At 43.2% G+C, this 27,643-nt stretch overlaps 1 protein-coding gene across 1 annotated transcript in view; it reads left to right on the top strand.

Moving 5' to 3' along the window:
- Positions 1–27,643, top strand: part of GRK5 (G protein-coupled receptor kinase 5) — a 146,822-nt gene that overhangs the window by 74,000 nt on the left and 45,179 nt on the right. The window contains exon 3 of the mRNA XM_062496049.1: positions 21,102–21,214. Coding sequence (XP_062352033.1) covers positions 21,102–21,214 — 113 coding nt within the window. The remainder of the gene's footprint in view (positions 1–21,101; positions 21,215–27,643) is intronic.

Raw genomic sequence — 27,643 nt, 5'->3', positions numbered from 1 at the left:
CTAGCATGCAATGAGTTGCTTTTGCTGGATTCTTTCCTGCATAAAATGTAATAGTTTAATATGAATATAGCAAGAAACAAGGAAAATTGAAAGTATAATTCATTTTGAATGGCATGATGTAAGAGGTGATTTCTTTTAAGGAGCAACAAGGCAGGGGGATCAGCACTGAATATTTTAAGTAGGCTCTTGGAACAATCCCCATGTAATGGACTTCCCCATCCCTCCCTCTCTCCTCTTAGGACCATAAGTCCTGTGTTTGCTGCTTGTTCTCTCCTTATTTTTTTTTGGTTTTTTTTGTGCTTATAGACTTTAAGTCTTAATCAGAATATTTTTACTTACCAGGTTGTAAAAATTGTTTATTTCCTGTCCCAGAAAGTCAATAAGTGTTTGCCTCTTCAGCAACAGTTCCTCATTCTGCTTTCTGGGCAGATTTGCTCAATACTCCTGCAATTTCTACCCACTGAGCCAATGTCCCTAGGCATAAACTCTTCCTGTTACAAATAAGCCTTTTCTACAGCAGCCTTACAATTCCCCAAATTTCTCCTCCCTTTCAGAGCCTGGGAAAGCAGATGGACTGTACAGGATGACCTGGGGGAGGGTCATGAAATCCAGGCTGTGAGAGCTGAAGTGGGGAAGTACATCCCAGAGGAGACAAAACTTGCACCAGGAGTGTTTGCAGAGCTCCAGTCCACACTGCAGAGCCCATCTCGAGCTCTCCAAGTGACTGCAGTGACATGGCCTGGGGCACAGGGACAGCAGATGTCTGGTATTTGGGCTGTTATGGTGTGGTGTTTTCCACTCGAGCTGGAACTCAGCTCCCAGCTAATGACAGCTATGGGAAACCCGGCAGGAAAAATCCATTGCAAAACGTCCTGCTGCTCTCAGCCATCTGCAAGGGGAGAGGCAGAATCACTGCAGAGAGGTCCATAGTCAAATGTCAAGCCCACAGATTCCTCATCAGCCATAAGGAGAAAAGCACTTGGCAAATCCAACCCAGCCCTGAACCTGAGTGACAGAACAACCTCCTTTCAATCTGGCTTCTCATAAGTGCTGACTTTTTCTATGTGTTTTAGTAAATCAGTTTTATTCCTCACCTCAGGCTTGAAAGCTCCAGTTAATGTCTCCGAATCTTATTGGATTGGCCTGGCACTCAGCTGCCCAAGAGTGTATCCAGAGATATCCAGATGTGATGTCCTGTCCGAGGTCTGCTCTCAAATAAAGCTAAGGGATGGTGTGGATCTCCCATGGAAGTCCTTGGGGCCAGAGAATTAGGGCTTGGCATTGCTCTGCAGCTTCTGTTGCTGAAGAAGGGCAAGGCCATGTGGTCAGTGTGCTGTAATAAATAAAGCTGACCTATCTGAGAGAACTGCTGTGAGCAAATAGTTATCTGTGGCCTGGAGGAAGTTATCAGTCAGCATAAGGAATGTGGACTCTGGGTCATATTTGGCCCTGGAATCAAACAGATCAGAGTTAAAGAGTCTGAGAATGACAGAGCTATGGCCATGGTAAAAGATTGCACTCTAATTCAAGGAAGGGAAAAGTGAATACAAAAATTAATGTCTCAGGCAGCATGAGATGAGTAGGAAAACATTGCCACCATAAAATCCCATCATGAAAAGGCGAGATTAAGTGGAGAAGAGCAAAGCCAGCACCACAACAGGCATTCTGGTGTTGGGCTGGTGGAAGTTCTCGTGATCTTTCAACAGAGTTAACAGAAGCTCTTTTCCCAGGGCCCTTGCCAAGCAGCCCATGAATTACAGGGGTGACTGTACATGGTTAATGCTGTGGGCATGGGAGCAGCCTGAAAAAAGAGTGGCAGCACAGGCTTGTGAAGAATTTGCAGGAATAATTAATGTGTCTGAGAGGCTTCCCACAACCTGAAGAGGAACGTGCCAGGGTGTTTCATGGTGTTGCCCATTGCAGCTGGCCTGGCTTAGCAGGCATTTTTTATTTCAAAATGTACGTATGCTGTCATTTCATGGTGTTGATCTGTGGTACTTGAAAATAGAATGGTTAGAAAATGAATCGTGCGTGGACCTCCTGGTCTCTAATTTGCAGCAAGTGGAATTTATGCCCCTATTAATTTTAGAGAAAGGTTGTTTTAAGGCATTGTCTCAGGCATTTGTCCTTATTATTAATAAACTTCTGTAGCTCTTTGAAACCTCTGCTCTTACCCAGGACTCAACAGCCAACTACTCACGGACAGTGAGATTTGTGGGATCCAGAAATGAAGTCAATGGGCTGGGCTGATGTAAAGCTGTGAGATATGATGAGATCCCAGACACAAGTAAAAGGTGGTCTCTCCCTTAACTGTGGGCACTAACAGAGTTTGTTAATCAGTGATTTCTTACCTTCCCTATTTTGTTGTTGTTGTTGTTGAACCCAAATATATTCCAACTGAAATGTGAATGCCCACATGAAAATTTCAAAGCTCTGGCTTTGCTTACTGAGTTTTTCAAAGGCATTGGGCTCCTCTGAGGGTATGCTGAAAGACATGGTTTGTTGCAGGTGTTTTCAGTTATTTAATGAAAAAATTATGTGAAGGCTGGAATGAAGAATACAGGAAAACCTGGTAAAAAACTTAAGAAGATAACAAATTAAAATGTTGTCTTACAAGAATGCTGAATTGGGAGAAAAAGAGAAGCAGACCATTTCAATTATATGAATTATCTGATTTGGAGAACTCCACAGTGCAGTTCCCAATGAAATCAAGGAACTTTGTATGAATTCCAGGACTATCTTGCAACATTTGTAAGACTTTTCACAATGATGGATGAAGAGAGGAATTATCTGAATAATGTGCTACAGTACTTTCAGTGAGCCTGTGCCAAGGGCAGCACCAGGTGACAGGATGGATGAAATCAGACTGGTCAACACAGACACCTAAGGCAAAGGGAGTGTTGTCTTGGGTCTGTTCAGTGGAAATACCATTTGTGAGAGACGCAGGCAGATTATTCCACACTAGAGCCAGGTCTGGCCACTCTTACTGATCTAATTAGTCTCAATTGATGAGAGTAACCAAAACTAGTTTTCTTAATTGTGCTGGAAATTTTACATTTTCCTTCTGTCATATTTTTGCTGACTTCCTGCCAGTATTTGCACAAGCCGTTGTCGTTGAACGGTGTAGATTGGTTCTGGGGAAAGTAAGGCAAGTCAGTCATGCTCACCATGTTGACTTGTGTGATTCAACAGTGGTTTGGCCACTCCTAAAAAATGAAGAAAGAAAATTCTCCTGGTCCTTGGCAGAGGATAAGGTGACAACTTTCCAAACACCCTGATTTCCTTTCGCTTGAAGTCCGACATCCAAAAAATGGTGAGGCTGTCGTCACATTTATGAGTGAGTTCATTTGAGAGCACGGTGATCAGTCAAGGGAAGCTGGCCAGCAGGAGAGGGTGGAAGAGAGACCTCTTGCAGATGGCTGGTTGGTTTTTTCCCCAGGGGACTTAGCTGGGACACTCCAAGACAAAAGACACTTGCTGTCATCCACAGCAAATGCTCTCCAAATGCTCCACCACATTTGGCAGTTTCAGCCAGAGTCGACTCAACGCTTGATGTTGTCCAGGACTGTAAATTCTGGTCTGTATAATTTGTTGCGAGAGGGATTATCAGAGGAGATCTTTTACTTTAGCTTGTCACTGCTCTGCTTGGACACTGCAGCCTGTATGGAATTTCTTATTTAGAGTAGGATGCTAAATGTAGTGTCCTGGCTAAATTCCAGCCTGGGTGTTTATATTCTGCTCAATTAAATGCCATTGCTGGATCATTATGTGAAAGCAAACTGTGGTGCTTGTCCTTTGCTAGCAATGTATATACCCTTAACACCTGATTTATGGAGAGGCACATAAACCCTCCTCTGAGGATCACAGAGTCATGATTCACATCAATAACGATAGTGTGCGCTAGACCACACTTTGTGGATTCTTTTTCTTGTTTTTTTTTTTTTCTTTGTAATCTCAAGGTTTATTTTCTTGGTCTTGCAATACTGTGGCTTTTCCTACAGTGTTAGTGTCCCTGAGTTATCACATGATGTATCTCCAGCATGCTGCTGTACCACAGGTCCACGCAGCGAGGAAAGGATAAAAAGCCAGATCTTTTAAATCAGGGTAGTTTCTCAAATGCATATTTCTTCAAGAGGCTCGCTTAGTCTGTTTCTGTTTTGCCAGGATGTGTGTTTTTAGAAGTCTCGTCCTTTCCCTGTTTAAGTCATGATTCGCTTTTGCTACATCAATAATAGCAGTCAAACCTGAGAAGACTTGGAGGGTGTCTCTGACGGGCATCCAAAAGTAATGAATATTTATTTGTATTCTCTAAACCTTTCCACTCATCAGGGTAGGACTGCCCTGTTTTTCTGTGTTTATTCAGTGCCTAGCACCATGCTCCCCTCCATATGTTCTTGCTCCTGTACCATGACTAGCCACCAGCATAGTAAAATAATCTTTACTAGTAATAATGCTACAAATTATTAACAGGAAGAGAGGATGATAAAATGATGAAATATGTTTGCTTTCCCCTGCATTGCTTCTTTGGGAGAAGGTATCTAATCCTGCAAGGCAATTCTGCAGAGATGCAGCAGAGATCGACTCCTGTCTTCTCTTTAAGTCTTGCATCAGAGGCATAACCCCAGGTTTCCTCTCTTCACATGCAAAAAAACCCTGGTATTTATTTAATTTTTTTAAGCATTGATTGAATTATCTCATTTTTTTAGGTGCAAAGAATGGTAGAAGTAGTTGAGCTGTAGAGCAGTGGTTTGACTCAGCTGTATCAGGTGCACTGACCTATTGAAACATAACAAGAATTCAGGTTTTGCGTAAAAAGGATGTGTGCCATGAGATGAACAATCACTTGCAGATCTCATTAAGGCCAAGTAAATTTATTTTATTTTTACCTGAAGCATAATTAATTCAAGAAGTGAGTTGCACAGGTTATATTTTTAGGTACTCCTAGGCTGAGGTGAAAAAGAGAAAAGCTGGTCATTTCCTCATAGCTGGGTTGCAATGAACAGAACAAGAAAAATAGTTTCTGAGGGGGATCTGATGGCTCCAGCCTTCTTCCATAAAGTAGCTGGAGGCTGGAATTCACACATGAAGGACATGTCTTCATATGTCTTCTGAAAGCAGCACGACAGAAATGTTGTGCTGTGACTTGCATAACATGTAGCTCCATTTCCCAACAGTTTCATGCACACTGTTGCTTTCCCAGCAATTTCATACACAGTGTTGCTGGCAGAATCCAAGACCACAGCTCTAATGGCAAATTCACATGGGAACCAAACGTGCCCAGCCAACCTCAAGCTGCCTATGGATCCCTTGACAGAGGAACAATAGAGCTGTACATCCATTTTTTCACATGGGGTTGGCCCCCTCCAGAGGGTCAAAGCCATGTTAGGGATGATGCTGGTCATGCACAGGCAGTAAAATGGTCTTGCCCTGCAAGTGATACTTCCTAAGTTTTCTTCTTGACTTCATCTCCACAGATGAGATCAGTGGAAAGGAAGATGGGGAGGGAATAGCATGGAGATTGCAAAACATGCTGGGAGAAATGTACTTTTCCATGCATGTCTTGCTTGCTGGACTGCACATTCCTTTTCTCCTGATGACAGTATTATGTGCTGGGTTTTGCTGGTAGCTAGGCAGCTACCCAAAGCAACAAATGCAGGTGCCAATGAAACTTTCCATTGACTGAAGTGGGTTCAAGGGCAGCAGTAACAACTCACAATTCAGTCTCTTCTGAGGCCACAACACAAGGTCCCATGCAATATTTTTAACTGCAAATTACTCCAAAATCTCTCTCAAAACATAATCTGTACTTCATGCCATGCATCTGTACCAAGGATTTAGAAGAAAAATGGGTTATTAGTACCTAATTTACATTTTATGTTTTATGCTTCCTGGCAAGTTAAAGCTGTGGTCAATGGTTCGGCCCCAAATGGCCTTTCATTACTCAGGCTGCCCAGACATTCATACCCTTATGAGTCCTTACCAAAGAGGCTCAGATTTATGCCAGAAGTATTGGGAGAAGAGAGTGCTCATGTGGAATATGTATAACGTAAGAACTGAATGGAATTCAAGGAAAGAAAGGTAATATTAATCCCTGATAAGATGAGAAAGATGCTTAATTATTACAAATCATAAAATTATCCAGAATGTTGCATGAGTCTTATGCAGTCACTCTTATTTTTCCTCATCTTCTGATGTTTTATGTTTATATATTTAGACTAAAACTCTGGAAAAAGAAGCTGTTTGTGTTTTGGTTCCCATATGACCCTCAAAGATAGCATCCTCTGAGAGTTTTGCAGTCAGCATCCAGTGAGGATCCCAAGCCAAGGTTCCCAAACACCAGCAGGCAGGACAGAACTGGCCCTGTAACACATGATAAATAATAACAACACTTCTCCCAAAGTCAGACCTTATGAGTAAGGGTTGCTATACTGGTGGGCTGGGCAGCACCATCCATTATTGAATTTGTCTAATATTGGACATTATAAGATTAAGATCTGGCCAGAGTTATGTAGATTGAAATTTTCCATGCTGGATAGTTTCTGTGCTACCTTTTCTTTTTTCTTTTTTCTTTTTTTCTCTTTTCTTTTTTCTTTTTTTTTTCTTCTTTTTAATTTTGTTTTATTAAAACTAACAGTCTGAAGGTGAAAGCCAAGGTTGATCAGGACAAAGAAGTAGCATCAGTCTGGTGAAGGAATGAGCGCTGGTGATTTAACAGTTAGAGCTATTCCTTAAATATCCTAAGGCTGAGATCTGTTGCAGTCTCAGAGGATGTTGCATTGCACATTGCCGAGGGAACTGACAAAGTTTAACAGTATTTTGCTGCAGCTCATCTACCTGTTCATCCTCTCAGTAAAAAATGGAAGAGGCCATTTAGGGTACATTTCAGGGAAGGATCCCATCTGGAGGATCTCTCCATGCTTTTCCCTCCAGTGAAAGAAAGCAGCCACTTCAGACTGAGGCTCAAAGTCTTGCAGATGTCTTCCACAGGGTGACACTTGGAGAGCTGTTGCAGAGTTGCTGGTGTGCAGTAAATCCGTATCCCACCTCTACTGCTGCACAGGATCAGTGTAGGAAAAGGGTCAGATGGGTGGGGAAGTTGGGACTCAATGTCTAGAGAGATTGAGTTTGGCTGTAGAAGTGGAGGAAAATAGCTCATCTTGAGGAGGTAGAATGGAGGAGTACTGCTGGAGAAGATGACAAAAGTTAGGAAGGGAAGGTGAAAGAAAAAATAGGAGGGTCATGGTCCACAGAGTCCGTAGAGCCCAGGGTAATCAGCCAACGCAATTTACAGCTTCTTTCTCAGCTCCCGGCAGCACAAGCAGACACACTGACACCCCTGGGTAGCTCTGCTGGTATGGGTATCACTGTGAGTGTCAACAAGATGGAGTTTCTGTTTGAAAGAAAACTTAGGAAAGAGCTCAAGAAAAGCTATGTTAAAAGAACATTCTTCAAGTTGCCAAGTCGAAAGTTCCCAGCCTTTTGTGTAAACTCTTCCAAATGAGCAAGATTTTCTCCACTGGTCCTCAGCAGGCTTTTTTCTTCAGTTCCTTAAAAGCTTAGGAAATTAGGCATGCAAAAATAGGTGTTAAAACAATAAGCACCTAAAATAAATTTTGAATTAAGGCTGCCTATGCAGCTTAAATTCATCTTTCAGTATATATATCAAATAATTAATTTTCTTCTCCAGGAGCCCTAATGTAGTCAGTTCAAAAGCCTGAGTTAGTCTGGGGCTGGAACTGGGTTGTCTAATAAAGGAGCACAGAATGGCTGACTCATTTACTGCATGAGGTAAAAAGTATGTGATAAATTTAAATGGGGATTTGCAGCATCAAAGGAAATGGTCTCATAGCCAAAGCAGTTGAATAGCAAGCATACTAAGGAACTGGATCTTATGTGATGACAGGCAAGTCACTTAAAATTAGTTTTTCACAGTTGGCCTCTAATTGTGCTTTTTTCCATTTTCTGAGTAGTTGCCTTGAGATTTTTGGGTCTCGGTTACCAATGTGTCCAACTGTAGCAAATGGAAGGTTGGCTTTGGACAGAGAGAACAGCATTTAAATTTAAATACACAGAAAATCATGTAGCAGCAATCAGTGGACAGTTTTTACCTTAATATTGATATGTTTCAGTTCCCCATCTGCAAAACTGGAGTCTCTGTCTCCCAAAGGTGGGGTGCAAATAGATCCATGAATACACCGGTGGTATTCAAAGGCTGCCTTGGGGAATGTCACAGAAAAGTCCATGGGGAAGTGAATCACTGTGTCTTCTGAGCAGGCCTGACTGGTGTGCAGTAAATACAGTCCAGGGCCACATACTGAACCAGAGGAGAGGACCAAACACTGAATAGCTGCTCATTATTAAGCACTGTCCGTCCTGTGCGCTGAATGAGGCGGAGGCCCTGTGGGAAAAGCAGTTTGCAGTGATGTAATTAAAGACTGCACCAGAACGCACACACTGTGAGCAGTGCCATTCAGGCTGCACCAGAAACTTTAATTTAGGTTTTTCCTAGGTTTTGAGGCTTAGCTTTGCAACCTCAATCACGTTCCTTTAATAATTTGGGGTGCGTCGGCATAACGCTGCAGCTGAATTCTTCTTTGTGGAATATTATGTCTTATAAAAAAAGATACTCTGTAATCAAAAGTGAATGTGTTGCATTACTTCCTGTTTGCTCCCCATGCTGCTATGGATAATTGCTTCTTTCCTGCGGGTGGAATGAGGACTGTTGAAGTCCAATGGCCTCAGCCATGGGCTGCTTATTCAATGTGGCATGTAAGCAGCAGGGATTTCCTTGTCCCTGGCTGGAGACCTGCATACTTTACCTCTTCCATGCAAGTAGGATGAAATTAATCAGTGTTGGTTTTCTCAGCAAGCAGTGAAATTTCAACCACTGCAATGTTGGAGGAGGAAGACTCCTCAAAGGGGATCAGGAGAAAATGCATGAATGAGAAGTTTCTGCCAAGACATGAACACTACACTTGAGTGTGTCTGAAGCGTTGGGCACAGAGAGTAAATAAGCCCCATGACAGGTCTAGCCTAAATACCCAGCACTTCCATGGCAAGTAGCCCATACTTTCACCAGCCTTGGCATTGAGACGAGGATAATATTTTTGCAAGGATGAACTGCACTCAAACAATGTCTCTAATGTTTCAGTGACGATGCAAGCATGCTTTCCTTTCAGATCAGCCATGTGGCTCTTCTTTTCCATCCCTTTCTCCCTTTTCCTTTCAGAGAAGTAAATTTTATATGTCTGCTGAAGAGGAAATCCCTGTCTTCTGTAGAGTTCCTGGGTTGAGGACCCAAGAACACAGTGCACCTCAGTCCTGGGAATGGAGCTGTTAACCCTTAGCTGATGGTTCTCTTCCAGCCTCGTGCACTTTGCTGAGTGTTCCCATACCCCACTCTTGCAGGAGAACCTACCCATCTCCAAAGGGATAATTACACACAGCAATCCTGAATTGCATTTTTTGAGAACTCCCAGCAACGGTTGCAGTGACTGGTGAGGTGACAGGAACAGTCTGTCTGTGCACATGGGACACAGAATACTGCTGGTGAAGACACAGCTTGCTCCAAACATCTGTGCACCAAAAAGTCATGTACAGCATCTGCCCTAGCCATTGTGGAGGTCAGCATGAAAGTACAAGTACAAGAGGCTCCTCTGCTTGGTAGAATTGAAGGGGTAACCCAAATTGAAGTGTCTGCCCCATAAAAGTGATCTTTTCCCCTATTTCTGAGCATCCCTTCGTGTTTACAGACTCAGAGATGATGCTTCACCCAGAGGGAAGGTGGTGTCGCCCAACTCAGAAAAGGCAGCATGAGCAGTTGCACAGTTCTTGTTTCTGGCTTCATCCACCTCACTTCCTCGTATGTTCTTGACCAGAATAATTTGGGAGTGGATTTCTCATGTAGTTGTGAGGCTGCTTTACCATGCCAGAGTTACTCCTTGCCATGTGTCACTCTGCTATAAAAGTTAATGAGATAACTGGGTTAGATTTCAGTGTATCCAGCTGATACATTTGAGCAAAGCAATGTTTTCGTTCAGCACCTGGGTAGAAGAGTGCTGAAGAAGCCTTTAGGCAAGCATTAGGACCTCAGTTATTCATTTATTTCTTCAACATGTCGAAGTATCCTCTTCCAAGTGAGAAGTAAAATGTCTAAATACGTTTTCAGCATCTAAATATCCTATCACTGCTTACAAGGTAGGCAACCCTACCTGAAGTTCCTATTAATTTTGCCTTCTGTTTACTGAAATATTTTCAGTAACTTTGGAGGTGATAGTCTGGGCTTCTTGTTTTGCAGATCTGAACACCACTGTTTTGTGTTGCTGGATATTTGTGTCTGTATGTTGAAATTTAGGAAACAAAATGGGGAAAAAAGCACTTCATAAGGGTAAGATGTGTTTTGTATGACAGTGTGAAAATAAACCAAGAAATGATGGGGGTAAAAAAAGAGATAAACTGAAAAAATTCAAATACTAGAATAACTTCTAAAACTGCGAAAGTTTTCACATATTTTCCCTATGACAATCCAGTTTCCATAAGAATGAAATTTGGTGTGAAGGGATCCCTGGTACTGCAGACTTCTGTCAAAACAGAGAAAGAAATACTTGCCACTGACAATCCCCCTCTTGCACAAGTTACTTTCAATGCATTTGGAGTTTCTAAATGACTTTAAAACCTCCTTTCCACTCCTCCTATCAATTTTACTCAGCAGCTCAGCTCCTTCACACCCACTCAGAGGGGGCTGTCTCTCAGCAGGCAGGCAAATCAGCCTGTCAGTATAAACCAAAGCAAAGTCAGTGTCTGTATTATTACAAATAAGCCACTTGTCGTTGAGCAAAAGATCCAGTTAAGTGGTAATTTAGCAGTGTTATCACAGGTCAGTGGTACCCCTTAAAAATCATTGAGAATTGATTATGTTTTCCAGTATATTATTGTCTCTGATTACTTAGGTTGGTGCAGTTGAGCTTCTTGTGCAATTTTTTTAAAGGTTGGGATTGAAAAACACTTATAAAATAAGTGGAGTTTTACAAGTATGGAGTTTTGTTGTATTTGAAGCTTGGGGTTTCTAAACATCAGGAGAAAAAATTGAAAGAAAAATACCCAAGAAAATTTAGCAGTGAAGTAATGACTAAGCATCTACTATTCTGTTAAGGGATTCACTAATAAAATGGCTGGGATGCTTAGGACTTGCAGTGACTATTGAGCAGCATGCAGAGTAAGTAATCCCTGTGAATAGTTTTATTATGTGCTTGTCAGTAACGTGGGCTGCTTAAATATGCACTCACAGAGTGACTGTGCTGGTGGCTCTGTACACTCTGCCACTTACTGACCTGGTAAAAGTTTCATCTTGAAAAAGGAAAGCTGCTTTGCTTTCTACCTAGACTGGTTTAGAAGTCAGAGTAGTTTTGCAGAAGTCTTTCGTCTTAAGAAAGTGATTCACAAGATGTCTCCACTAGTTTCCTGGAATCGAGGTGTTTATTTTGTGCTATGTACAACAGCAACAGTTCGGTAGATTTCATAACGTTAAACATTCAAATTGAAACTTCCAATGAAATTTTCTTTCAGCATGTGTTACCCAGAATGTCACCAGGTAGGAGTCTAAATAACAGCACTAGACAGAAAATAAGTTTGGTATTTCAGTTAAAAACTTTCAGAGTAGACATAAAAGCCCCAAATAATAAAAAAAAAATCTCAGTAGCTATGATCTTCGAGAACAAATCATCCAGTTCTGTCATTCCCATCCAAGGGAGAACAAAATGAGAACAACTAAGTGTTTGTTCCTCGAATTTCACAGGGCGTTTCTGAGGTGAGCTTTCATATTTCTTTGATGGATTTTTTTTTCCAGTCCTCTGGCCTTGCCACAGCGACATTGTTGAAAGTCATTTAAGAAGATAAAGGCAAACTCCTTTTCTAGCCAGGGTGGTGGTGGTCAGGGTTTTGGTGTGGGCAGCCCTTCCCCTGGGGCTGCACAAGTACCACATGAAAGTGCTGGGAAATGTTGGTGGGGCATCTTTTGTGATCAGTGGGAAGTAGTTTGGGAGCCCACCCTGCCCTAAATACCTTTGTGACTGGCCACAGAGACAACTGTTCAAACACTGTGCTTGGGAAACCTCACCAAAGGCATTGATCCAGGGCCATGTGCTTTTCAAGTGTAATTTATGGGAATGGAAAGCAGCTTACTACTAGTAATGGTAATTTTTTGACTAGAAGCGTAACACACCTGCCCATCTGTCTGTCAGCCAGTCAGTCTGTCTCCCTGCTCTTTTTTGCTTTTTGTTCCCTTTCTGCGCACCGTTGTTTTAACTGGCAGCCAAATGTAAAAGAAAGGATGTGTTTAAGAATATGGTGCCTAATAATTTAAGTTAAAAAAAATATACTTTAAAATATTCCCGCTGCACATTTCCAGTCCAGATTTCCTGGTGGTTAATCCTGGTGCACGCATTTCCAGTGTCCTACTGGTGTTGACTGTGGGACTGAGGGACTGAGGGACTGAGTGAGTGGTTTATTCATGTAAATTGTGCTTGACAGAGGAGAGGTGGGAAAACTAAGGTGGACTTGACCAAAGAGCTACTGGAATTGATGGGAATCATTCTTTCCATCTCAGTTGGTCCAAGCATGGTGCTGATAACACCAAGGTGGGGGGTTCAATCCCCATATGAGCCATTCACTTAAAAGCTGGGCTCAATGGTTGGGTCCCTTTCAACTCAGAATATTCTGTGGTTTCAGCAGAATGTCTTCATTATTGGCAGCAAGTATTTGTTGTCTTTCCCTGCACCCCATAATTCACACATCAGTATTTTTGCTTCTCTGATTGAGAGGCTCAAGCATTAATGGCAAACTCTATCTTCTTCAGCTGAACCTTGACCCTGCAGTTTCTGCTTTTGAACACAGGGTTTGGTCAGTGACCCATATGGAAGGGATGCAGTTTCCTGAGTGAGTATTCTACTTTTAGAAGATACCAGAAGTGTTGAGGGAGGGCTGGAATAACTCAGCAGAGTAGCTCAGATTTTGTTAGGATGAGAATTTGTCTTCCACTGACAAACAGCTTGGTCTTGGGGCAGAAGCATTTTCTCTTTGCCATCTGACTGTGCTCCTGGCACAAGGCTGGATGACCAAATGTCTCCCCTGTGGGAGCTGAGGGTCCCTCCCCAGCCTCTGGACCCCACTCATGTTTTCCTGTGCAGTGATTATATTGACATCACAGGATCTTGTTTGATCCTCCTCCTGCTGGTGCTGCAAAAGGGTGGGTGGGTTATTATTCCTCCTGTCAAAATCTTTGTCCAAAATCAACAAAGCCACAAATGTGTTCTGGTTCAAGTACTCGTGCAAACATATTTATGCAACTGCTTGTAGGATTTGACTTTCAAATAGAATTCCATGAGCAAAGCTTCAATACAGCTGCTTTCAAAAAACAAATGAGAAGATCCATATGTATCACTGAAGTGTATTAAACTGTGAGTTTGTTCCAATATTCTCCAAGCATATTTTCCATATCAGTCCAACTGGACTGTTTCCATCTCTAGTGTAATGCTGCTGTGATGTGTGGAGTTTATCCCTGTAGCCTAATGCTATGAAAAGAGTGGAAATCAGGGAAGTTACACAAAGCAAACACTGTCTGCATCTGAATAATTACATTAGATGTTAGATGATCAGGAGATTACATTTTGTTTGTTTTAAAAAAAGACAGCTGACAAGCAGAGAAAATTAAGTTGGCAGGACTTAAAACCAGTTTGGGGTAATTCCATTGTCTCAAGTAAGCCTGATTGCATTCTTACTTTTAATTAATTAAACTTAGATAGTCAGTGCCAGAACAACACTCGCTGTAACAGCATAGATGAGGATCTCCAAGTCTTTTGTAGAAAATCCTAAATTCAAATGGCAAAAAATAAATGAAGGCCAAAAAATATGTTCTCTCCCAGTACTTCCTGTGCTAGGTCTAGAGCTTTCCTCAGCAATGAAGGGCTGGTTTGAACTGCAGACCGGGACGAGCTGCTGTTTAGAATAAGGAATCTGTCAAGCCATTATCTTGTCATAGGTCGTAACAATTTCCATATTTTATTAAAAAATAAAGAAAGCAGATGAAATATTTATGGCCAGAGGGAGTGTGCTTTTGCCACCAGCAAGAGAACTTCATCACAGCCCTTGGCTTCAGAGTTGCTGTCCGGCACCTGCAGGGCTCTGGACCTGCCAAGATAAATACGCTCCGAGACAGAGGCTGCGTCGTCGTTTTTAATCTCTGTGAAGTGCCAGGTGAAGTTCTGGAACAGTATAGTGGTTAATGTAGAAAAAGACTCTGCTGTGCTCTCCTGGACTAAATTTCCGCTCCGGGAGTTTGCGTTGCAAGTAAATAGCCAGGAGCCACGGGGCCATCCAGCAGTAACTCGGGGCTCCCACACTTTAATGGACTTTTTCTGGCCATGCTGCTCGGAGGCAGGCAGTGCCATTAGCCCCATTTTATAAATACAGCTTGCCACTGAGGTCTGCAGGGCACAGAATATTAGTTGTGCTGGTAACTGAATTCCCACGGGAGCCTGGATGCTTGTATTTCATTTTATAACATGACTTACTGCCACAGTTTATAGGAATTTTTGAATGGACTGAAATGTGACATTTTTATTCCTGTCTTGTGCTCTCTAACCATCTGGCTTGCCTCACTTTTTGAATGCATTGCTGGAGACAGGGAGAATGGAGAGTCCTCAGCATGTTAACCACAGGTTTCCGTTGTAAAACAGCCCCCCGCGCTCGCCAAAAACACCCAAACCCAACAAACCTCAGACCCCAGAAAAATCAGACAAGAAGTACAAGGAACTTCCCTCCTGTTGCTTCCTCCCATTCCTGCAACATTCCCAAATAGGTACCATGAAAAAGAGATCCCTCTCTACATTACTGTACAGGTTTTTGATCAGGCTCTGCAGTTTAAACAGCAATATCCCCGTTTTTTCATCAGAAGTGGTCCCCTATTTTCAGTTTCTCAAAGAGAAATATCTGAAATATTTTCCACTGCAAGTACCTGGGTTCCCAGCAAAGTTCATGAAGTCCTGACTGGCCATGACATCTCCAGGACTGAAGACCATAGAAAATTAAGAGTAAGAGTAAAAAGATCTTCAGATGTGTTAACATGGCCCGTCTTGGGGTTTTGCTCTTGAACTCAAAGATTATCTTTTGTGCTGAAGCATTTTTATTAGAGATGGAAAGCCGTCTTTTGTAGAATGCAAGAGCTAATATTCCAGCTTTCTAGATAATTCTGAAATACAAGAGCAACACAGAAACTGTTAATAATGCAATCAAAGCAATTTAAATCCTTTCAAAACATCCACAAAGGATCCTTTGATAAGAAGCAACTTTCATCAGCCTGAAAGACTAGGCAGTTTAGTGTGTGCTGTTTATTAAGTTTATACATAGACAGTGGTAATTCCACTTTTGGCTGGAGAAGACCAGCAGTAAATTATAAGACATCTTTATAAGCACCAGTGTTAGACTTGCTGGTTTTAAATGAAAAATGTATTTATATTAATATAGCTCTAAATGGGGTTATTCAGTGCTTAAAGATGCAATTTGTTTTCCATTAGTACTCTGAATGGGCACAAAATAATTCTGTGAACCTCAAAGGGTTTAGTCTTTTTTTTTTTGACAAAAAGAAGGAAATTGCTACAAGTGCACAGTGTATGATGGGCTGTGAAAGTCTGTTTAGTTCAGTTGTGCTGCATATTCTTTAATCTTACTCTTAGTTCCTGCCTTTGTCCTCCTTTTCATTGTGTGTCCCTGTAAGGAAACTTACATGAAGAAAGCAAAGATGGGCAAAAAAACCCAGAAGTGCTTTTATATTTGGCTGGGCTGAGTAGGATCTCTTTTAGCAGCATGTCCCTGGGTTTGATTGAGGAGGGAGGCGTGTGATTTTGGTACATCTTTATCTGAAATTTCCATCTATCTCAGAGATGTTTGGAATCACTTTGACAGGCCCCAGCCCCTTGGAAGAGGAAAGTTTTACTTTTGGTGTGCCAGCACTCTTAGGAACTGACTGCTACTCCCCTGGGCTCCAATGCTGCTCCAGCTTGAGTGTAGGGACTGAGGCATTCAAATGCTTTCTTCCATTAATTTGGGGTGCTTTTTGTTGTTCTGGGACAAAGCAAGTGAAAGGAAGAGAGCAGCAGACAAATAATAGACTTGGAACAGCATCTGAATGGTTTTGGTTCTCCTTAAAGGAGAAAAATAGGGAAGGGAAGATTAATTCTGATCTTGGATCACTGAGCAGGAGCAGGAAATTAACATTAAGTCTTCCTACATCCTCACTGAGGGTTCTAGGTGTTTGTTTCTTGATTGGTTGGTTGGTTGGTTTGTTAGTGGGGTTCTGTTGTTACTGTTTTGTGGGGGCTTTTTTTAGGCAGCATAATTACTTTGTATTTGGATCTTACTCATTCTTCCTCTGATTTAATGCCAAGGATAGCAGGGATCCAGAGGTCAAGTCCAAAAGTTCCCATGCAGCAGCGTGGTGCATGTCTTCTTGGCAACTCTCCGTGCATTCCTTCGGGAAATCTGCTCTTGGGATTCCAGTATGTTGGAAAATAAAATGTTGCTTAATAGATAGTACATAAATACAATTCTTGACCACACCAATAAATGACCAAAAAGCTGAAAATATGTTCCTGGCTTTTGTAGACTTTAAAAGTGACATTTAAACTGAGCTCATCCCTCCCCACGGACATCTACAGGAGGAAGCCTCTCCAGCTGATTGCAGGGCTTGGATTTGCAGCTCTTCAGAATGAGTTGCAGAAGTGCAACTTTTACAGCAGTCTTACTTAGACACCTGCAGTTGACACTGAATATCATAAAAGACTGATTTTCAGCCAAAGAGTTATTCCACAGTTGTTCTTTTAGTTCAGCACATTCCATAGGTATACCCACAGGTATATGGCAAACGTGAAAGAGAAGGGGGGACCTGGTCTCTCTGCAGACCACTGTTTTCTCTCCAAAGGGTGATATTTTGAGCCAGCCAAAAAAAAAGAAAGTTATTTAAAGGAGAAATTAGAACAAACAATCTTCACAGTGCGTAGGGAAGTTTTTATCTAATTGAAATATTAGATTTTCCCCCCTTTTAATTGAAAGTTGGGGATTTTGACGTCAGCAACTCTGTTACATCGTGTTGAGCTTTTCACTTCATCAATGATATGTTTTGACTGGCATGAAATTTTGTTAACAGGACTATTTTTCTTAGGCATGGGCTTAGGTATTTTTCAGAACCTTACCAGAATATCTGTTTGGGAACAAATTTGGCCATAGGCTTTAAATGGTGACAGCGTGACGTGTGAAGGTGCAACTATTTTGGTATGTTCTTTGTGCTGGGTGCTCTTGAAATTAGTATTTCAATACATAAGCTATGAAGTAACGGGGAAAAAATGAGTCAGTAGAATTATGAATAAACATAATTTATCTTTATTTATCTTATGAATGTTAATTATGGCATTTTATATAATACCTTTTCTATATTAATCTGTGTTGTTTCTCTGTTAGGAAAATGGAGAATTCACTTGCATATGTGCATTGTTTGCCTGTGATATTTTCTACATACAGAATTTGGCATTACTGAGAAGTGTCTGCTTTCCCAAGACTTTGACCCGCCCAGCTTTTCACCCCCGTTTTGGGTGACTTTGCAGGTGTTAAACAGGATGGCACTGAGGCAGGAGGGTCTGACTACCAAAGATATCACTCTCAGAGCTGTTTTAGTTACACTTCATCATCATAAGCATATGGTTTCACTTCCAAGTGTTTAACATTTCCATTTCCTCAGGAAATCATTCCTTCTATTTTTTAAACTTTTGAAACTGGATGGATATTTTTATTGGCAGGCGATGCGAGAGCGACACAAGGCTCAGCCCCAGCCCAGGAGAGCCCCTGGCTGCCGTGCCTACCTGCCTCCCCATCCCTTCCCTCCTGCCTCCCCATCCCTTCCCTCCTGCCTCCCCATCCCTTCCCTCCTGCAGCAGCTCCTGAGCACGGCTCGGGGTGCTCCAGCCACATCTCTGGGGTGCAGCACGCTGGTAAAACACTTCTTGCAGTAATAAAACCATCCACTCCTTTTTCAGCTTTAGTTGAGAGACATGTTTTTCTTTCTTAGTCCACTCCAGGCCTGTGCATCCCAAGAATTAGTTGAGTGTGGATTCCTTTAGCTGATTTAGTGAGGCCAATGGCAAGATCAGGGCCTAAGAAAATAGTTTGTGTCACCTACAAGGAATGAAAGCATTTTTGTCATGTATTTATTGTCTGTGTTAGTATATCCAGCAGTTAAATGCAAATGACAGAGGAGTGGATGGCTCCAGGGAACTGCTCTGGCTGTTGTGTTTTCAGAGATTATTTGTGGTATTTCCTTTTTCCTCATTACGAATGGGCCACCCTTCTTACATGTGGGCCAAGTTCTGTAGAGTAGGAGGAAGTCTGTACTCATGTCTTATTTATGTTTTGTTTATCCACATATGTCGTAGTGTTTAGCTGCTTGCTTTCTTTCCCTGCTCTGCTATGAAGTACAGTTATGGATGTGCAATTTAGCTGCTCTCACTGGCCCTTTTGGTACAAGATCATCCTCTGCTACCTTGGGTGTCACCATGTCATAACAACTTTGATAAACTAACTGCATTTTGTACAACAAACGTTATTACTGTCCATCAAATGATGTTGTACAAGAGGAAATATGAGGCAAACCAGCAGATTAATGTGTTGTTCCTTTCTGGTTTACTGTTATGAATCCAGACAGTCTCATCCTTTGCAGTGCTCATTTGGCATGGGGGGCTTGCTGTAGGTCTGGGCTTCTGGGGGGGATTGACGTACCAGGCAGGCTGTGTGCACTGGTATTTGGGGTGTATGTTCTAGTCACACCCTCACAAGAGTTCATGAGTCAAGGCAGTAGAAAACAGGTAGATGTACGTACTCAAACCTTCACACCTCCCAGGAGAGCTCACCTGAGCTGCTGAGCCTCTGGGATGTTGTGAGTGGCTGTTTTGATCCACTCTCCTGACTCCTTCACTTCCCTTAGCGTTGTACATGTCTGCACATCCCTTCAGCAGTTATTCACTAAGAATGCCACTTGGTCAAGCAGCACAAGCTGGTACCACCCACAAGGACACCCAAGGCTGCTCTGTGTCCCAGTGATCCCACTGGTTTTCCCACCACACGTATCAGTGCCACGATGTTCCATGCTGAAGGCTCCAGCTCAGGCAAACAAACCAGTGCCAAGGGATGGCTGCTGATAATTAGATTGACTGGAGGTCAGGTTAGGATTTACGCAGTGATTTTGATCCAGTTTTACTTGTGAGAGAACATCAAAACATTGCAGTCTTTTCAGCAAATTGAGTGATATTCTGATCCAAAATGGAATGGCAGTGCCAGCAAAAAAGTGCTGCAGGTGCGTTGGTCCCAACTGCTTTGGAAGACCAGACTAGAGCAGGACCACACTGAATTAAAAGTGCATTTCAGCTATCCCCAGCCCATGTCTCCAGTGACCACCCTGGGAGTGCTCCAGGAATCAGTTCCTGAAGTACAGCCAGGTGCAGCACTGGGCAGGGTCCCTCCTTCCTCTTACAAGAGGAAGCTTTGGCTGCTCCTGCCCACTGTCACCCAGCTACAGGGCAGTAGTCTAACACCTCATACAGCGTTTTTTCAGTTCAGGAAAAAATGTACCCAGAGGGTGCTGAGGCTCTGGCATGGGTTTCCCAGAGAAGCTGTGGATGCCTCATCCTTGAAAGTGTCCAAGGCCAGGTTAGATGAGGCTTGGAGCAATCTGGGATAGTGGAAGGTGTCTCTGCCCATGGCAGGGGATATGTAACTAGGTGATCTTTAGGATCCCTTCCAACGCAAACCATTCCATGATTCTGTGATGATTCTGTGAAGTCCTGGATTTGCAGAACATGGTCCCCAGGGCACAGGCTGAGATGAGCAGGTCCTTCAGCTGGGTGCCTCAATGGCAAAGGGGAGCTCCATCACAAACATGTGCCTGCATCCATGGAGTGGGAGGAGCTGAAGGACGAGGGTGCCAAAGCAGAGGGGGAGTCCAAGACACTGCAGGAATGACTGCAAGCCCAAGAGAGAAGTAACCGAGGCACTGACAACTTGTGTGGGTTTCGTATGTCTGTTTGCAGTGCTGTGTTATGTGTTTAGAAGCTGGTTGTTTCCATAATAACAGCAAGTGCCATATGGCAGCGAGGAGGGTGGTGAGAAGAATGCCTAAGGAAACACAGTATGTTGTTTGACATGTGTGTACTTGTAGAGGAATAACGTGTCTCAAGCAAGTATTGCTGCTCCAAGCAGGCTTGGGGGACTTTCTGTTCTCACCAGAAAAATATCCAAAGCCCTTGGCATTTGTGCTGGTGCCATGCCAGTTAGTGATGCCTGCCCTTCATCCATACTCGCCTGCTGATAGTCCTTGTGATGGGCAAAGGACCTTTTGCGTTACTGTGAGTGATGGATGTGGATGCACCAGCACATGGGAATGGTATTTAAACATGGCTTTTAGGGGGAAATATGGTTCTATAAGGAGTGCTGGGTGAAACTGAAATGAGCCAGATGCCATATGCTCTATCCATTCCTTAATGCTCAGCAATTAAATAGCAGGAATTTTGAACCTTTGAAAATGCATCATTTACTATAATTGTTTAATAGAAAGTAGTCTAAGCATTTCCAGAGATATGGGGCACTTCAGTGCATATCTTGGAAGCATCTAGGAAGGACTCCACAAATTCCAGCTTTTTCTATCCTTTAATGTATGACTCATATTTCAAGGACTTGTAATTTGCTCCCCACATTCCCACCAATACCACCAATCTGAGCTGTACCTTTGAATACATTTCCACCACAGAAAAATATGAAATTATTTTTTCATAATAGCTGAATGGCTTTTGCTTGACCTTTTCCAACATCAGCCCTACAAAATTCAGCCTCTCTTAACTGAGTCTTAAAGCCATTAATACCTGAAATGTGGTGGAAAGGAGAAGGAGGATGTTTTGATTTGGGGTTCTAGTTCTGCACTCACTTGCAATGCTTTTAACTCATAAGCAACCCAAAAGGCAAAGCTCTTCTCATTCCCATGCTTCTGTTCTTCTCTTTCTTGCCTCTAGAGAGAGATTACTGCAGCATATGTGAAAAGCAGCCTATTGGAAGGCTTCTCTTTCGGCAGTTCTGTGAAACTCGGCCCGAGCTCGAGTGCTGCATTAGGTTCCTTGACTCGGTGGTAAGTCAATTCTTGTGGTATTTTTGGGGTGTTTTGCATGTTCCCCTGACAGAGGAGACCCCTCTGACCCCAAGAAATTGCTGTTTTGTGGGATTTTGTGTCTGAAGTACTGGAGCGGGCAGTGGACATGGCTGGCCCCATAAGGGGCTGGTGCCAGCCTTGGGGAACATGAGCCACCAGAGAGGGACAAGGACAGTCACCCCCACGGTGCTGCTGTAGCCTCCCTTCATGCCAACACCCGAGCAGCTGAGCTGCTGTGAGTAATGTCTGCTGATGGGAGTGAAGGCTGCCGTGCTGAGAGGCACCAGGAGACAAGGGAAGTTGAGAATGGACTGACAGGAGTGAATGGGGAGTGTAATAATCCTAATATATGTTACCAAGCCTTTTCATCCACAGAGTTTGGGGTGATTTACAAAGGACATCCTGATAATCACCTTGTTTTTTTCAAATAGGAGAACAGAGGCATAGGGTACAGAAATAACTTGAAGTCACTGAAAAACAAATCTGCTCCATTTTCCACCCCAGTGAGCCATCAGTTGACCCAGCCACTGAGCATCACCCCCAAGCCCTGGGGGACCTGATGCTCTTTCCCAGTCTGGCAGCTCTTGGCCATGTGTCCTGCCAGCTGTTCACAGTGGAAAAGTCTCTCGGTGACTTCTTTTGCTGGGAACGTGTGGAAGGGGAGGGTGTTGATCAGCCAAAAGGTGAAATGGTACCAAAGAGGAAGATGAGCTTGTCACTTGTGAGTGTCCACAGGATCTCTCGCTCCCTGGCTAACACTGACAGTCAGAAGCAAAACAATGCATACCAACAGGAATAAAACTGTTTTGTTTGCATCATGGTGAAGCTACTCTGAAGTACAGGGAAATGTGAGGATGGCACTGAAGCTGTAAAAATAACAGTCTGGAGAGGACACGTGGTCTCTTAAGGTTTGTGTAACTCCTGCAGTAACCACAGCAAATCTGCAGCATCACAAAAAGCGTTGGATATAAGTTGTATCTGAATCAGTTTTAGCTGGTCATGACTTCCACCTGTTATTCCTAGCACTGCTTGTGATTTTTCTCTGGTGAAAGGTGTAGCCATCGAGGTACGTGAGACATCTGACAAATGCTCTGTGCAGCTGTGCTCAAGGCCAGCAGAACACGCTGGGTACCCTGAATGTGTCGGTCCTGCCCTGAGCCAGCACTGTGCAGTGATCTGTCTGCCCCTGATGAAACACCACGCATGCACCTGGGGGGAGGCAGCCCTGCAGAAATGCCCCATCGCCTGTGCCACCTGCAGCCCCGGGCAGATGGGCAGTGGCACCTGCAGAAATCCCTGGCAGGACGGTCATTCTGTCCTCCCGAGCCCTGTGCAGCCCTGACGAGCACTGGGACTCCGTGTCCTCCTCCCCTCAGCCCTGCAAAAGCTCGTGGTGGCACTGCCTTTGTGTTAAAGGTCTGTCTCCGAGCAGTCCCAAACTGATATTCCCAAAATCCTTTTGCTTTGCACCCACCCCAAGTTGTTTTTGCAGACTGGAGCTGCCCTGTGCACCTGGACTGGGCCAGTGGTCTGTTCCCAGTTAGGCTCAGACTGGCACTATGAGGATGATAAACAAAATGCCTCTCTGGATGGAGGTCTGAATCCTTATCTTTCTTCTTTTTTACACTAATTAACAGCCTTTGTTTATTGATTTCAAATTCTGTATGAGCTTGCTCCCAGCCCATGAAAATCCCTGCATTAGGCAATATTAAGGTCAAGCAACACAGCCCTTTGCCATTAAATTGGATGATTGCTACTGAAATTTGCCCGGTGGGGTCACACTGTGTTTAGTGAGTACTGGGATTCAAGCCAAGCCCTATGTTAGGCAAAAAAAAAAAAAAATTTAAAAAAAAAAAAAAATCCCTATAATGAGACCAGGTCTCTGACTTTACAGCCCTAATCTGAGACCACCAGGAATGTGAAACCTTTTCAAGACCACCTGCTGAAACAAGCAGGAAAAGCCAAGAGCCTTTCTTTTCTTTTTTTCTTCACAGTCATTTTTCTAATACAAGATGCAAAAAATGAGCTTTTGCGTAATGTCAAATAAAGGGAAAAGATAAAAGGGGATAATATTTAGCTGTTCATGAGGGACTCACGGGGCTTTTTGCACCTTGAAAGGGAAGAACCACCTCTCTTTTTCAGAGCCCATCTAAGTGACTGTACCAGGTGATGCAGTAAGTCACTGGCAGAAGCCAGTACTTGATGCCTCCCAATATTTTATACAGTTTTCCAACTGATGCACTCAGCTGTCTGCAAGGAAAAAAAGTGACTGGGGCTTCTGGGAGAAAACCAGAAGCTGAGTCAGACATTCAACAATTTACCAACATCCTAATGAGAGACTAAGCTCTCTCACACCTTTGCTTCCAAAGGCTGGTAGAATCATCCAGACCTTGCAGACCAGAATATGTAAAGAGACCAAAACAAATCCTCTCTTGACTGGACATTTATGTCAGCTGTTTTGTGAAATAACTAACCTGGTCTGATGTAGTCTCCTGCAAATGTAATTATGGCTGCATTTGGGGATTTTTTTTGCCTGTTAAATAGTTGTTAAGCTGCTTTCTGAAGAAAAAGGATTTGCATCACTAAATTCTGCATGCATGTAGGGGTGTAGCTGTCAGTTCCCTCTGAAACCTGTGAATACCTTGGCCAATTTCAACCAATAATTGAGATGAAAGTGCTCAGAGGCATAACATCTCTACATGTTTTCTGAGAGCAGTGTTTGGGTGATTAGTCACAATCGATTGTAGCCCAGACTAACAGGACATGTGGTTTGTAAGCAGTAGGCCCCAACATTAGATGATAGCAGTGATAAGAACAAAGAGACTCAGAGCTCTGCAGCACAGCTCTGGTGAAGCTGTGGGTGGGTGGTTCCCACTGCTGCTGTGGGACCAGTGAGTGCCTGTCAGTGTGTCTGTCTGTCTGTCTGTCTGGGAAATGGAGCAACAGCAACCCCTTGTCCCAGCTGGCACAAAGGGCTGTAAGGACAGACAGCCACCTCATACTGAGGATATTGTGCAAACAAACTCATGACAGAGGTCCTGATTGCTGAGATAAAATATCCACCTAACACCCCTGTGGCACTGAAGGAAGGCTTTGCATGCTTCTCTGGGTGCATGGAACCACAGAGATCTCCCCTGAATATCTCACCAAACCCTGATGGAGCCACTCTGATGGTGGAACTGTGTGAGCATAAACTGTTAGCATTTGATGGAGATGGTTTATGATTGAACAGGCTCCTCTGGAAGCCCTTACCCCAGGAATCACGCACAGCCCTGAAGCACACTTTGCTCTGCTTACAAATATTTTAGCAACATCATTCAACTTTGGAGTTGTTGAAAGAGAGCCATTAAAATAAAGTGTGAGGGGAAATGTTTCCTGTGTTAAAAGGCAGATCAGTGAGCAGGCAAGGTGCTAGCAAGATGTTTCCTTCTCCACAGCCAGTGCCTCCCGCACAAGAAGGTGACAGTTCACTTCAGCAGGGACCTCTTGCTCCTGTCTCCTTCTCATCAGCATATTCCCAGCTCCTGACATTTCCTTCTCCTCTCCTGTGATTTTTATGTGTCATTAAAATGAAGGCTTTAGCTTCTGGACTCCCTTTCCTGCCTCATCTACTCACATTCTTTTTGTTTTTTTTTCCAAGGGAGGGCTTTTAACAATTTAATATGGACCAGATTTAAGTTGACTGGAGGAGAATGTGGACAGTTTTGGTCATTATTTTCTCTCCAATGTGAACAAGGTTACTTTTCAGCACTAAAGTCACACAAAGATACAACCTCTGGAGGAAAATAGCCCTGCTGCCTCTCCAGGTTGTTTCTGCTTGTGATATCTGGGCTCAGGAGCCGGGGTGAGAGGCACAATCTCCTCACATGGACTTTTCAGCTGAATGCTTCACTAGACACTGCACTTATCTGGGGTGAAAGGATGAGTGAGCATCCATTTAATGCCATTTGTAAAAACCCTGTCTTGCTGTTAGGGAGATTTCGTTTGGTTAAATCCCTTTTGTGGTATATAAACCATCTGTGTGTGTGTGTGTGTCTTAAAGCTGTTCAAGGCTTTTCCCATCAGAAATGCCAGTTTGTTGGTATCAACAAACTCATTAACTCAAAATGTGTTTTCAAACAGTTGAAAGGGCTCTTCTTGCCCTGCCTTTAAGTACGAAAAATATGGTTTCAAGTTCACTTTTCATTTAGAAATGTGAGTTATTATGAATCCCAGCTGTTTGGGGTTTGCCTTCCAATTTTCAGTCACAGATTTTAAATCTCCAGTGGAAGCAAGTGCAAGGACAAGCACTGAGGACAGAGCAATAACAGGGCAGAGCATGAGAGCATGGAGTCTGAGAAGGGACTGAGCAGAGAGATATTCTCAGATAACAGAGAAGGGAGCTGAGAAAGTAGAGGTGAAAAATTTGGACTGGAATGCCAGTAGCCTCCTGCAGATACTCAAAATGTGATTCGACTGTTCCTGACTTTTACCAAGAAGCAAAACTGCTCTGGTGGGAGTGTCTGTTCCCATGTCCATGTCCTGGTGGGTACAAGGGGTGATGATTCCCTTGGCCATGCCATGCTGCCACAGGCAGCCATCAGATGCCTGCTGTGGGAGAGCATCCTCCCAGATCTGCAGAAATGTTTTTCCATTTTCACATATTTTTAGCCATGCAGTTTCAGGAGCTCAAATAATATAAAGGTGAAAATCAAATACTACATAAATTGATGTGTCAGAATCAATGTCAGCCCCTGTGGGGTCCCTGTGTCATTGCCCTGGTCCATCCATCACAGGCAGCCTCCAGCCACCAAAGCTGAGCTGTCCCTGAGCCCGTGGCTCCATCCCACAGCCAGCCACAGGCTACATGTTGCTCCCTTTTCCAGCTGAAGAGCATTTTTCCATCTGATCTCTCTCAGCCCATCCTGAGGGCAGCTGCTCCAAAGGGAAGGAACTTTGGCCTCCCATTTCTGCATCCAACCAGGGCTGCTTCTATGGCAGAAGGAGCCACCAATGTAACTACTACCTCCAAAACAGCAACCAGAAGAAAGGTTAGCAGCAGACAGTGGCCAGCCCACATCCTCCTGCCATTTGGGCTAAAGGATCTGTGCCTGCCCACAGAAAGAGCCTTCCCTGCAGCTTGTCCCACAGAGTCAGGGTGATCGTAAATTCTCCCCTCATTTATGGGCTATGAATAGGGCCCTGTCTGACCTAACTAGGGCATGGAGAAGCTCTTAGACTTCAGAGCAGGAACCTTGAAACACATGCCTGGATTCATCAAAGGAATAATGGAAAATATTTTGTTCCACACAGATTTTAAGTAATGATGTTATTTCTAGCAATTAGGAATTTGCAAACTGCAGTCATGCTTTTGAGTATCGGGAAAGGAGGGGGGGTATCTTGTGATTTAAGAACAAGAGCAGGAATTGAGGACCTTGGTGTTTTCCCAGGCAGGTGGCAGAGAGAGCATGGGGACATCCCTGTCCATCTCCTGTAATAACAGGTCATGGCTGAAAATCTACCAGGGTCTGTTGCTGAATAGCTCAAAAATGGCTCTTAAGGGAGAAATAATAATGAACTCAGGAACAAAATGGAACAGGCAGACCTATAGTGAATCACAGTTGGAGCTTATGGTTCCTTCTCACATCCTCACTTGTCTGTCACTTCCCACCTTCACCGCCACCATGTCACATTTCCTGGTTATGTCAAATGCAAGTATAATTAAACTTTCCTTCCATTCTTTGCTATCTATCTCGAGGCAGAACTAGATGCTCTGTGTGTGTATAGGTGTGCATTTAGCTCTGCACATGCTGGATCCCAGTAGGAATTGCGTTTCAAGACATCCAGTTCTTGCTGAGTTTCTGTCTTCTGGTCTGTCCTGATTTGTTCCCTGTTGTAGATGGTCCAGTTCAGATGGGATGTAACTGTTATAGGTTATGTATGGCAAAAAGGACATCAAGTTTTTCGACAGCTCCCTGGTGCACTTCATATAGGAGATGGTGACATGTAATCAAGTTTTATTTGCTAGGGAGACAATATATTATCAGAGTTTGAAAGCAAATGAAAGAGAGAAACAATGAGAAGAATGCTGCTAAGACACTCTAAGCATTTCAGAGTTTCTGAACTTTAAGAGCTGAAATGACCCAGTTCATTTCAGCTCTTAAAGTACAGAATATATCTGAAATACTCAGATACCATCTAAAAGGACAGGAAATTAGATAAAAGATTTTTTTAAACTCTTCTATTAAGTTTTATGAGAATGTAATCAGTTTCATCCCAAAGCTGTCGCTCAAGAAGAAGTACTGTACTTGTGGATTTTAGTTTTTCGTTGTTTATTTAATAGTTTTTATTTGTCACCATTATCATATCCAAATCAGATCATAATTTCAGACTGTTCAAGCAACCTGCTATGCCTGTGTGTAAATATTC

This window comes from Cinclus cinclus, chromosome 7, assembly GCF_963662255.1.
Source record: "Cinclus cinclus chromosome 7, bCinCin1.1, whole genome shotgun sequence".
Taxonomy (NCBI): domain Eukaryota; kingdom Metazoa; phylum Chordata; class Aves; order Passeriformes; family Cinclidae; genus Cinclus; species Cinclus cinclus.
Note: the sequence above shows the minus strand (reverse complement) of the source record. Positions and strands in the feature narration are given on the sequence as shown.